The 11,595-nt window shown below is 50.5% G+C and overlaps 1 protein-coding gene across 1 annotated transcript in view; it reads left to right on the forward strand.

The window, feature by feature from the left end:
• Nucleotides 1-4,780, forward strand: part of LOC139028433 (neuromedin-U receptor 2-like) — a 32,466-nt gene extending 27,686 nt beyond the window's left edge. The window contains exon 3 of the mRNA XM_070445824.1: nt 4,557-4,780. Within this exon, the coding sequence (XP_070301925.1) occupies nt 4,557-4,780 (224 nt within the window). The remainder of the gene's footprint in view (nt 1-4,556) is intronic.
• Nucleotides 4,781-11,595: the final 6,815 nt, after the last annotated feature.

Consider the following 11,595-nt stretch of genomic DNA (forward strand, 5'->3'; position numbering starts at 1 on the left):
TTGTATATATTTTTGTTTCTGCTTTCATTCCTTTTTGGTTCAGTTCCTTTGACACTTAGGAATGATAGACCATAAATGGAGCACTTCCGGTTTGGAGCGTGCAGTCGCAATTCCGCCTCGCTCCACAGGTAGTTTTACCATTTTCATTCATTTTCATTACAGTACAACGGTTTGATTTGTTTGATCTTAGCTAGCTACATAGCTGTCTTTGTATCAAAGATATTGTGTAGTTATTGAGGTTATTGAGGTTCGCTAGCCAGCTATTTTCGTCTGAACGTAACAACGTAGTCAACACTGCTAGCTAGCCAGCTAGCCACCGAATAGCAGCACAGCAGCATAGCAGCACTGGAGAAACGATTACATTACAACGGAACGACTTGATTAGTGTAGTGTTAGCTGGCTACACAGTTCTCTTTGCTATCTTTGTATCTAAGATAATCGTGTAGCTTAGAGTTGGTTAGAGTAATTATTCGGTTAACTAGCCAGCTATTTTCGTAACGTAACGCAGTCAACACTGCTAGCTAGCCAGCTAGCCACCGAATAGCAGCATGCAGCTCTGGAGAAACGATTACATTACAACGGAACGACTTGATTAGTGTAGTGTTAGCTGGCTACATAGTTGTCTTTGCTATCTTTGTATCTAAGATAATTGTGTAGCTTAGAGTTGGTTAGAGTAATTATTCGGTTAACTAGCCAGCTATTTTCGTCCACCGCGCTGCGCTGCCGTCTCCTACCTAGTCAACACTGCTAGCTAACACTGCTAGTTAGCCAACTTCTACCGAATAGCAGCACTGTAGAAACTCACACTACAACTTACATTACAACGGAACGACTTGATTAGCGTAGTGTTAGCTAGCTACATAGTTGTCTTTGCTGTCTTTGTATCCAAGATAATTGTGTAGTTTTTGAGTAATTGTCGAGGTTACCTAGCCAGCTACACGTTCAAACAAAGTCAACAACGCAGCCACTGCTAGCCAGCCTACTTCACCGCCAGCAGTACTATATCATTTTAGTCAATAAGATTTTAGTCAATAAGATTTTATTTTTTTTGCAACATAAGCTTAACTTCCTGAACATTCGAGACGTGCAGTCCACTTGTCATTCTAATCTCCTTTGCATTAGCGTAGCCTCTTCTGTAGCCTGTCAACTATGTGTCTGTCTATCCCTCTTCTCTCCCTCTGCACAGACCATACAAACGCTTCACACCGCGTGGCCGCCGCCATTCTAACCTGGTGGTTCCAGCGCGCACGACCCACGTGGAGTTCCAGGTCTCCGGCAGCCTCTGGAACTGCCGATCTGCGGCCAACAAGGCAGAGTTCATCTCAGCCTATGCGTCCCTCCAGTCCCTCGACTTCTTGGCACTGACGGAAACATGGATTACCACTGACAACACTGCTACTCCTACTGCTCTCGCCTCGTCTGCCCACGTGTTTCTCGCACACCCCGAGAGCTTCTGGTCAGCGGGGCGGTGGCACTGGGATCCTCATCTCTCCCAAGTGGACATCTCTCTTTTCCCCTGACCCATCTGTCTATCGCCTCCTATGAATTCCATGCTGTCACAGTTACCAGCCCTTTCAAGCTTAACATCCTTATCATTTATCGCCCTCCAGGTTCCCTTGGAGAGTTCCATCAATGAGCTTGACGCCCTGATAAGTTCCTTTCCTGAGGATGGCTCACCCTCACAGTTTTCTGGGTGACTTTAACCTCCCCACGTCTACCTTTGACTCATTCCTCTCTGCCTCCTTCTTTTCCACTCCTCTCCTCTTTTGACCTCACCCTCTCACCTTCCCCCCCTACTCACAAGGCAGGCAATACGCTTGACCTCATCTTTACTAGATGCTGCTCTTCCACTAATCTCACTGCAACTCCCCTCCAAGTCTCCGACCACTACCTTGTATCCTTTTCCCTCTCGCTCTCATCTAACACTTCCCACACTGCCCCTAAATCGGATGGTATCGCGCCGTCCAACCTTTCGGGCTCTCTCTCCCCTGCTACTCTCTTCCTCTTCCATCCTATCATCTCTTCCCTCGGCTTCAAACCTTCTCCAACCTATGTCCTGATTCTTGCCTCCTCAAACCCTCCTCTCCTTCCCTTTCTGCATCCTTTGACTCTCTATGTCCCTATCCTCCGGCCGGCTCGCGTCCTCCCCTCCTGCTCGTGGGCTCGACGACTCACTGCGAGCTCACAGAACAGGGCTCCGGGCAGCCGGAGCGCGAAATGGACGAAATACTCGTCCTCCCTGCGGACCTGGCATCCTTTCACTCCCTCCTCTCTACTTCTCCTCTTCTGTCTCTGCTGCTAAAGCCACTTTCTACACTCTTAAATTCCAAAGCATCTGCCTCTAACCCTAGGAAGCTCTTTGCCACCTTCTCCTCCTCCTGAATCCTCCTCCCTCCCTCCCCCCTCCTCCCTCTCTGCGGATGACTGTCGTCAACCATTTTTTGAAAAGAAGGTCGAGCGCATCCGATCCCGTTGCTTAAGTCAAACGACACACGCTGGTTTGCTTCCACTGGCCTACCCTGTGATTTGACCTCTTTCTCCCTCTCTCTCCAGATGAAAATCTCGTGCTTTGTGAGCGGCCGGCCGCCCAACAACCTGCCCGCTTTGACCCTATCCCTCCTCTCTTCTCCAGAACCATTTTCCGGAGAACCTTCTCCCTTACCTCACCTCGCCATCAACTCATCCTTGACGTTGCTCGGGCTACGTCCTTCCTCTTCAAGAGAGCGAGAGTTGCACCCCTTCTGAAAAAACCTAAACACTCGATCCCTCCGATGTCAACACACTACAGACCAGTATCCCTTCTTTCGTTTTCTCTCAAAACTCCGTTGAACTGCGCGTCCTTGGCCAGCTCTCCTGCTATCGTCTCTCAGAATGACCTTCTTGATCCAAATCAGTCAGGTTTCAAGACTAGTTCATTCAACTGAGAACTGCTCTTCTCTGTGTCACGGAGGCGCTCCGCACTGCTAAGCTAACTCTCTCTCCTCTTGCTCTTCAATCTTCTAGACCTATCGGCTGCCTTCGATACTGTGAACCATCAGATCCTCCTCTCCACCTCTCGAGTTGGGCATTCTCCGGCGGCGGGCCCACGCTTGGATTGCGTCACTGTAACTCCTGACAGGTCGCTCCTACCAGGTGTAGCGTCGTGCGTAGCGAAATCTGTCTCCGCACCACGTGCTCTCACCACTGGTGTCCCCTAGAGGTCTCTTTTCTTTAGGCCCTCCTCCTATTCTCGCTATACACCAAGTCATTCTTGGCTTCTGTCATATCCTCACATGGCCTGCGTCCTATCATTGCTATGCAGACGACACATCAATTAATCTAATCTACCTTTCCCCCCTCTGATAAACCAGGTTGGCGAATCGCATCTCTAGCATGTCTGGCAGACTATATGCAGTGTGATGACGGAATCACCACTCAAGCTGAACCATCGGCAAAGACGGAGCTGCTTCTTCCTCCGGGAAGGACTGCCCGTTCCATGATACTCACATCACGGTTGACAACTCCATTTGTTGTCCTCCTTACTCCAGAGCAGCTTAAGAACCTTGGGCCGTGATCCTGGACAACACCCTGTCGGTTCTCAGACTCAAGCATCAAGGTTCGGTGACCCGTTCCTGTAGTGGTATCATGCTCACAACATTCGCTAGGTGACCGAACCCTGCTCCACACAGGAGAAAGCGGCGCAGGTCCAATCCAGGCACTAATGTCATCTCCCGTCTGGATTACTGCGAACTCGCTGTTGGCTGGCTCCCTGCCATTGGTGCCATTCAAACCCATCTCTACAACTCATCCAGAGACGCCGACACAGCCCGTCTGGTGTTTCAACCTTCCCTAGTTCTCTCTCAACGATCACTCCCTCGTTCAATCCGCCTAACTCCACTTGGCTCCAGTTTGATAGCTCGCATCCGCTACAAGACCATGGTGCTTGCCTACGGAGCTGTGAGCGGGAAAGGCACCTTCCGTACCTTCAGGCTCTGATCAGGCCCTACACGCCAAACAAGGGCACTGCGTTCATCCATCCTCTCTGGCCTTGCCGCCTCCCCTACCTCTGAGGAAGTACAGTTCCCGCTCAGCCCAGTCAAAAACTGTTTCGCTGCTCTGGCACCCCAATGGGGAACAACCCTCACGACGCCAGGTCAAGCGTGAGTCAATCACCACCTTCCGGAGACACCCTGAAACCCCACCTCTTTAAGTGAATACCTAAGATAGGATAAAGTATTCCTCCTACCCCCCCTCCCCTTAATGAGTTTAGAGCACTATTGTTAAAGTGCGTTTCCACTTGGATATCATAAGGTGAATGCACCCAAACTTTGTAAGTCTCTTCTGGATAAGAGCGGTCTGCTAAATGACTTAAATGTTAAATGTTAAATGTAAAATAAAAAAAATAAACGAAAAAAGTCCCGATACAACCACCATTTAGTGCCCACAACGCCACATGTTTGGGAAAGAAATGTATTTGTGTATTTCGTGAGTGTGGTTGAGTTGCTAACATCTGCCTGAGTTTACTGCCCAGATCTCCATCCAGGACATCCCCTGGCCATTCTTGTGGTGACCTGCAGCTTTCGGAAATCCTCCCAGGGCGATCCCCAGAGGGGGACATCAACGGCAATCACCAACCCGCACATCCCCGGCCCATCCTTGGAGCGGCCTGCAGCTTGCAAAATCCTTCCAGGTTAACCACCTGAGGGGGACAGCAACGGAGATCTCCACCCAGGACAATCCCCTGGCCAATCTTGTGGTGGCCTGCAGCTTGAAAAAAATCCTCCCAGGTGTCACGCCCTGACCTTAGAGATCCTTTTTATGTCTCTATTTTGGTTTGGTCAGGGCGTGAGTTGGGGTGGCATTCTATGTTTTGTTGTTCTATGATTTTCTATTTCTATGTTTTGGCCGGCTATTGTCTCAATCAGGGACAGCTGTCTATCGTTGTCTCTGATTAGAGAACATACTTAGGTAGCTCTTTTTTCCACCTGCGTTTGTGGGAAGTTGACTTTGTTTAGGGCACATAGCCTTTGAGCTTCACGTTTTGTTGTATTGTTTATGGTTTTGTTCGGGGTCTTGTTTAATAAGGAACAGTACGCTTACAATCCGATATCATGTCAGTCCTCTCTACCACGCTGCTTGGTCCTTTTGGTGTGGAAGTTCTGCACGGCTCCACAAAAAGGACCAAGGCAGCGTGGTAGAGAGGACTCCTGGAATGGGAAGATATCCTGGATGGTAAGGGACCCTGGAGGCAGGCTGGGCAGTATCGCCGTCCAAGGAAGGAACTGGAGGCAGCTAAGGCGGAGCAGCAGCGTTATAAGGAACAAGGCTGCAAAAGGAAAGCCGAGAGGCAGCCCCCAAAAATGTTTGGGGGGACACGGGGGGTGCGAGTCAGGTTGGAGACCTTGAGCCAACTCCCCGTGCTTACCATGCGAGCATGTGACTGGTCCAGCCCCGTGCTATGGGGTGATGCGCACTGCGGTCTCGTTGAGCATTCACAAGCGGTGTGCTCGGTGCCAGCTCCCGCATTTGCCGGTGGGAAGTGGGCATCCACCAGAACGGTTGTGCCAGCTCTGCGCTCGAGGACCGCCAGTGCGCCTCCACGGCCCAGTGTATCCGGTGCCTCGGCCAAGCGAGAAGCCTCCTGTATGTTCTCCCCACTGGGTTGAGTTTCCGTTGTGCCTGCTCCCAGAGCCAGCCTCCTGTGTGTCTCTCCACTCCAGAGGTCTGAGTTCGTGATCCGGAGCAACCCGGATGCCTCCAGTAGAGCGTTTTTCTTGCACGCCCGGAAGCTCCAAGTAGAAACGGTCTCCACGCCCGGAGCCTCTCTATGCCAGAACGCGTCTCCATGCGCCGGACCAGGAGCGCTCCAGAGAGACGTCTCGGCAGCCCGGAGCCTCCAGAAGACGACCTCCAATCCGGAGCCTCTCCAAGCGTTACCAGGTAGTAACGTGCCAGTTCCGGATTCCTATCCAGCGACTGTCCATCCGAGTCGGGCAGCCCCTCCAGCCGACGGCCTCCAGCCTGAGCCTCCACGACGGCCTCCAGCCCAAGCCTCCAGCGACGTTCTCCAGTCCGGACCTCCCAGCGACGTTCTCCAATCCGGGGCCTCCAGCGGACGTCTCCAGTCCGGATTCTCCAGCGGCGGCCTTCCAAGTCGGGAGCCTCCAGCGAACAGCCTCCTCAAAGTCCTGGACCTTCCAGCTGACGTCCATACACACAGTCCGGAGCCTCCAGCGACGTTTCGGTCCCAGTACCGGTTTAAGGCCTGCCCCAGTGACGCCGTCCTCCGAGTCCGGGAGGTCGGGATTCAGCCGAGAGTGGTGCCCAGTCGGGGCCGCGGCAGACCGGAAGGAGTTAAGATGTGCCCTAGAGTCGGGCTGCCCGCAGCGAGGTTGTGCCTTCTAGTTCCGGGGGTGACACCGCAGCCCAGAAGGGTGCCCATTGTCTCGCAGGGGCCCGCCAACGAGGGTGCCCAGTCCGGTGTGTGGGACGGCCGCATTGCGAGGGTCCCCAGGTCCGGGGGTTGTCATGGGCGGCGGAGGGTCCCCTTGCTCGAGCATGATGTGGGTGGCACCAATTGTAGGGGTGAGCCAAGCGATGTGAGCGGTTGGAGGTCTGCTTCCCGCAACCTGAACGCCGCCGCGCGAGGGTGGTATAGATGCTTCGCAACCAGACCCCTCCCATATAGGTTTGAGGTTTTGCGGGCCCAGTAGTCCGCACCTTTTCGTGGGAGATGTTCATTGTGCTCAGTAGATACTGTCACGCCCTGAACCTTAGAGATCCTTTTATGTCTCTATTTTGTTTTTTGAATCAGGGCTCGTGATTAAGGGGGTGGTGCATTCTGGATAGTTTTAATGTTCTAAATGTGATTTTCTATGTGTTATGTTTGGCCGGGTTTGGTCCAATCAGGGACAGCTGTCAATCTTGTCTCTGATTGAAGAACCCATTTACTTATAGTAGCTCTTTTTTTCCACCTGCGTTTGTGGGAAGTTGACTTTGTTTAGCACATGCCTTTGAGCTCACGGTTTGTTTGTATTAGTTTTATGCGTTTTGTTCGGCGGTCCTTGTATCTACAAGAGAACATGTACGCTTACCAGAAGATCCAGGATATCTTCCCTAGTTCCAGAGAGTCCTTCTCTACACGCTGGCTTGAGTCCTCTGTATGGTGGTTGGGAAGTTCTGTCAACAGGAACTCTGTCGACAAGAAGAAGGACCAAGTGCAGCGTGATGGTACGACTAGATTTCTTGGACATTGGGAAGTTATCCTGGATGTGTCAACGGCTCCACCCTGGTGAGGCAGGCTGGGCCAGTATCGCCGTCCAAGGAAGAACTTGGAGGCAGCTAAGTGGCGCGTGTTGGATGCCAAGCGTTATAATGGGGACAAAGGCTGGCAAGAAAGCCGGCGAGAGGCAGGAGACCCCTAAAAAATGTTTGAGTGGGAGTTACATCGGGGAGTTTGTGGCTGAGTCAGTGTTGGGAGACCTGAGCCAAGCTCGCCTGTGCACGTTTCTTATGGCGAAGCATTGTGACTGGTCACGGGACCCCGGCTATGTGCGTGCTGATGCGTGCACTGGTTCTCGGTATATAGAGCATTTAGCTTATGCCGGTGTGGCCTCAGTGGTTAGAGAGATAGGCCAGCTGCTCCACGCTAATTTTGTCCCCGGTGGAACAAGGTGGGGTCAGATACCAGCCAGAACGTGGTGGGTAGCCAGCGCTCTGTGTCGCTTCTAATCTCATGGAATGAGGAACCGCGGCATGTGCGCACTGGCTCGGTCTGGTGCTCGCAGTGTAAGTGTCAGGTGTTTTAGGTGTGCCTCGGCCAAGGCCAATTGAAGCCCTCTCTGATATGTTCTCGGCTCAGCCTGGTGGAGTCTGTAGCACTGGCTTGCAGATTGCCAGGCCTCCTGTGTGTGTGTGTCTCTCCACTCCAGATGGATCTAAGGTCTCTTCAGGGCGACTCGGAAGCTGCCTCCGATATGTAGAAGAACTTTCAATGCCTATGCCCTGGTGATCCGTATCCATGGGCCGACGGTCCTCCAGCGCGATCCTACCAGAGTGAACGGTCTAGTGCCTCAAGTGAGCTCCTCTCAGGAAGACCGACGATACTCAGGCCACGAGATGACGTCCTACATAAAGACCGACGAAGGCCTGGCCAATCCGGAGCATTTTGCGCTGAGGGCGTACGAATTCAATCCTGGTACCGGAGTTCTTCCAGACTTCGAACAGGGCCTTTCGCTAGTTCGGGACCTCCGAGCGACGGACCGTGCCGCAAGCCCGGAGCTCTCTGTGCCAGCGACGGCCATCCAGCCCTCAGATGCTCTCATCGCACTTGCGAAGCGTTCTACCAGTCCGGAAAGCCTATGGGTCCAGGACGTTTCTCATACTCAACGTGGGTTGGGGGCCGTCATTCGACGTTCTACCAGTCCTCTGTGTATTTACGTTTTCCAAAGCGGCACAAGGCCTCCTGGATGTGGGGGAGAACCGAGTTCAGCGGACATAGGCCTCCAGCACGGAGCCTCCGAGTCTCGTCACGGCCTCCATGTTCCGGTCAGCCGTTCAGCGATCGTTACTCCGTCCGGAGCTCGTACGGCCTCCAGTTCCGAGCTCTTCAGCGACGGGTGGCCCAGTCCGGCGGCCCTGCAAGCTTTAGAGGGGTGCCCAGTCGGAAGGTAGCACTTCGCAGCAGAGTGGTAGGGTCTCCGATGTCCGAGTGGTCCCTGCCAGTGCTCTAGCGGGTTTAGACCCGAGTTCCTCGGTTCCAGCGCAAGCACGAGGGTTACGAGGAGCTTTGTCTCCAGTCCTGTGCCTCGTCGAAGCGGGACCCAGTCCTGGGTCGTCGGGCGGCGAAGAGGTGTCCCCGGCACCAAGAGGCTCATCAGTACATAATGGTGCCAAGTGTTAGAGAAGGTGGAGGCCAGCATGGAGCGGCTGGTCATGCGTGCGCGGTACATCTGAAGAATCCCTGCGTGCCGCGGGCTATAGATGCCCTACCCAGACCCTTCCCCTAATTAGGTTTAGAAGTATGAAGCCGAGGACGTCGCACCCTTTCGGGGAGGGTACTGTGCTACCGCACTAGACGTGAGGAAAATAAGAGTATCCTTTATGTCTCTTATTGGTGGTGGGTCATGGGTGTGGCGAATGTGAGCTAGTGTAAGGCCTGTAGAGTCTGGTTGTCGGGCTCTGATATGTCTGTGTGGTCCTATAAGTTATTTTCTATATGCAATGTTGGTGCATCAATGACCGGGGCAAGGCTTGCGTCAACCGAAGGTGCGATCAGCTCCTCGTCTCTCTATTGAAAACCATCTTATGTAGTCTTTTCCTACCTGCGTGTGAATGACTGTCGTAGAGTCTAGCCTTGAGTCACAGGTTGTCATGTTATGGTGTTCCGGCGTCTGTAATAAGAAACATGTACGCTCACCACGCTGCACCTTGTCCTCTTTTTGATCGACACGAACACCAGGAAACACCAGAGGGGACAATCAACGGGCAATCACCAACCGGACCTGCTGCTATCCTTGGCACTGACGGCTGCAGCTCAAATCCTCCCAGTGGTAAACCACCAAGGGGACAGCAACAATGATCCACACAGTCATCTCTGGGTCATTTTGTATGGTCGTTGAAACAATGCCAAATAATACCAAGATTGAACCACCAGAGGGGGACTGTCATGATGCTAGCCTTCTAACAGAGATGTGAACCCCCCCTTCTCCTGTTACGAAGGGGGTCAGTTTTATGACTTTTACACCCACGTCATAAATTCCATGCACAGACTCTTCTCTCCTGAACATGCAGTATGGAGAGCAGAGAGGTACAGTAGAACAAAGACAACTCTCCGCCCATATACTACTACCTCCCCCGACAATTGGAGAATTAAAGATTGTTCCTAATTAAAGAATGTTGACAATGGGCGGTGGAGAAGTCAGCTACGACCCGGTCCATTCTGTTCATGTTTGTGACCTCATGAAGACAATACAGCCACATTACCCTAACTCTGTTTATACAGATTACTCAGTTATGAGGCTTGCATCTGAATGTTGGATAAAATGTTTGACGAAGTATAAGAATACTTTTGAAAAGATAACAATGTGATTTAGTCTTCTAAAATGAAAAGTGTTTTATGTAACGTGTTGCCCAGTCAGTGGCCCCGCCCAAGTGAATAGACATTGGTTGGAAATGATGAACCAACCCCTTTTCCACTCTAGAATAAAAGCCCCCGTGACGAAAAGTCACCTCAGTTCCAAATACCGTGAGCAGTTGTCCTCACGTTTAAAGGGCTAATTCTAATTTCAACTCTACAGGCCAGAAACGTGAGAGCTTGCTCCAAACGTGAAATTGTATGAACGCTGAACTATTGATCACTCAGAAGAAGTGAGTCCTAGATTACAGTTTACAGCCTAACAAACGGCAGCTGTAAAGGTAGCAAATCTAGTAAGAACATTGACGACGCAGAAAACACAACATCGCACTCCACGACGACCCGGAAGAATCTGTAAAGGACAATTGCGACCTCGACTGGGCAAACCAGAGCCTCACACCACCAGCTCAACTATCGAATTCAGCTTCATGTAAATACAATGCATTACTTTTCTCTGAACGAGCGATCGTTAGTGGCATATGTATTTATGTGAGAATAGCTTCCCATGTCTGATAGAGACCCATTCTTAAGGCTTCCTTCCAACCTCCCCCCTCCTTTCCTCTCTGAATCTATCATGTTATAACCAACCTGTTTTTGTTAAGTCCACTAGGACGGTATTGTACTGTATAATGGTATTATGTATTGTATATGCTGTAATGTTTAATTAGTTAGGAAAATAAATAACTGAGCCAATTTTGTGATGGATGATTCATAGTAAAGGCAAACTATAGTTTGTTAACAAGAAATTTGTGGAGTGGAAAAACTAGTTTTAATGACTCCAACCTAAGTGTACGTAAACTTCCGACTTAAACTGTAAATATTCTTATCCCATTCCTTTCCGGATTGTGTGTGATTAGGTTTTTGTTGTGGAATTTGTTAGATATCAGTTTTTGTTTTGCAATTTTTAGATGTTACCTGTTAGATATTGCTGCACTGTTGGATCTAGAAGCATAAGCACTTCGCTACACTCGCAATAACATCTGCTAACCATGTGTATGTGACCAATAAGATTTGATTTGATTTTATATTTGATATTAAATATAGAAAATGTTCTTGAGACAATATGGGTGGGCATAGGCAGGCGTTGCAGTTGGAGGATGCATTTATTGCAGATGCCATTTCCACAATGATATTTAATAGGCTACATTTGTCGGTACAAACTTTGACTGAAAAATTATGACTTCATTAAAAAATATATATATGGTGCTCCAACACCTAAAAAGTTGTTCAACACCACTGGAAATGAAGCAAGCGCATGCATACATAAGAAAAACATACAAAAAAACGTGCACTCCCAAATGTCCATTCAAATGATTTGTTCCGCCGCCGCCCTGTTTAGCCTAATGACAGGCAGGATTTGAGCTTCAAGTAGGCTACACATATTCTACAATTAAATAATTAGGCTAGGCTACACGTTAAGCGAAACATTGCAAACTTTTTAGTAAATCTTCATTCTATGTTAAGCTGAGATTTTCTGTGTG

This window comes from Salvelinus sp. IW2-2015, linkage group LG11, assembly GCF_002910315.2.
Source record: "Salvelinus sp. IW2-2015 linkage group LG11, ASM291031v2, whole genome shotgun sequence".
NCBI classification, from domain to species: domain Eukaryota; kingdom Metazoa; phylum Chordata; class Actinopteri; order Salmoniformes; family Salmonidae; genus Salvelinus; species Salvelinus sp. IW2-2015.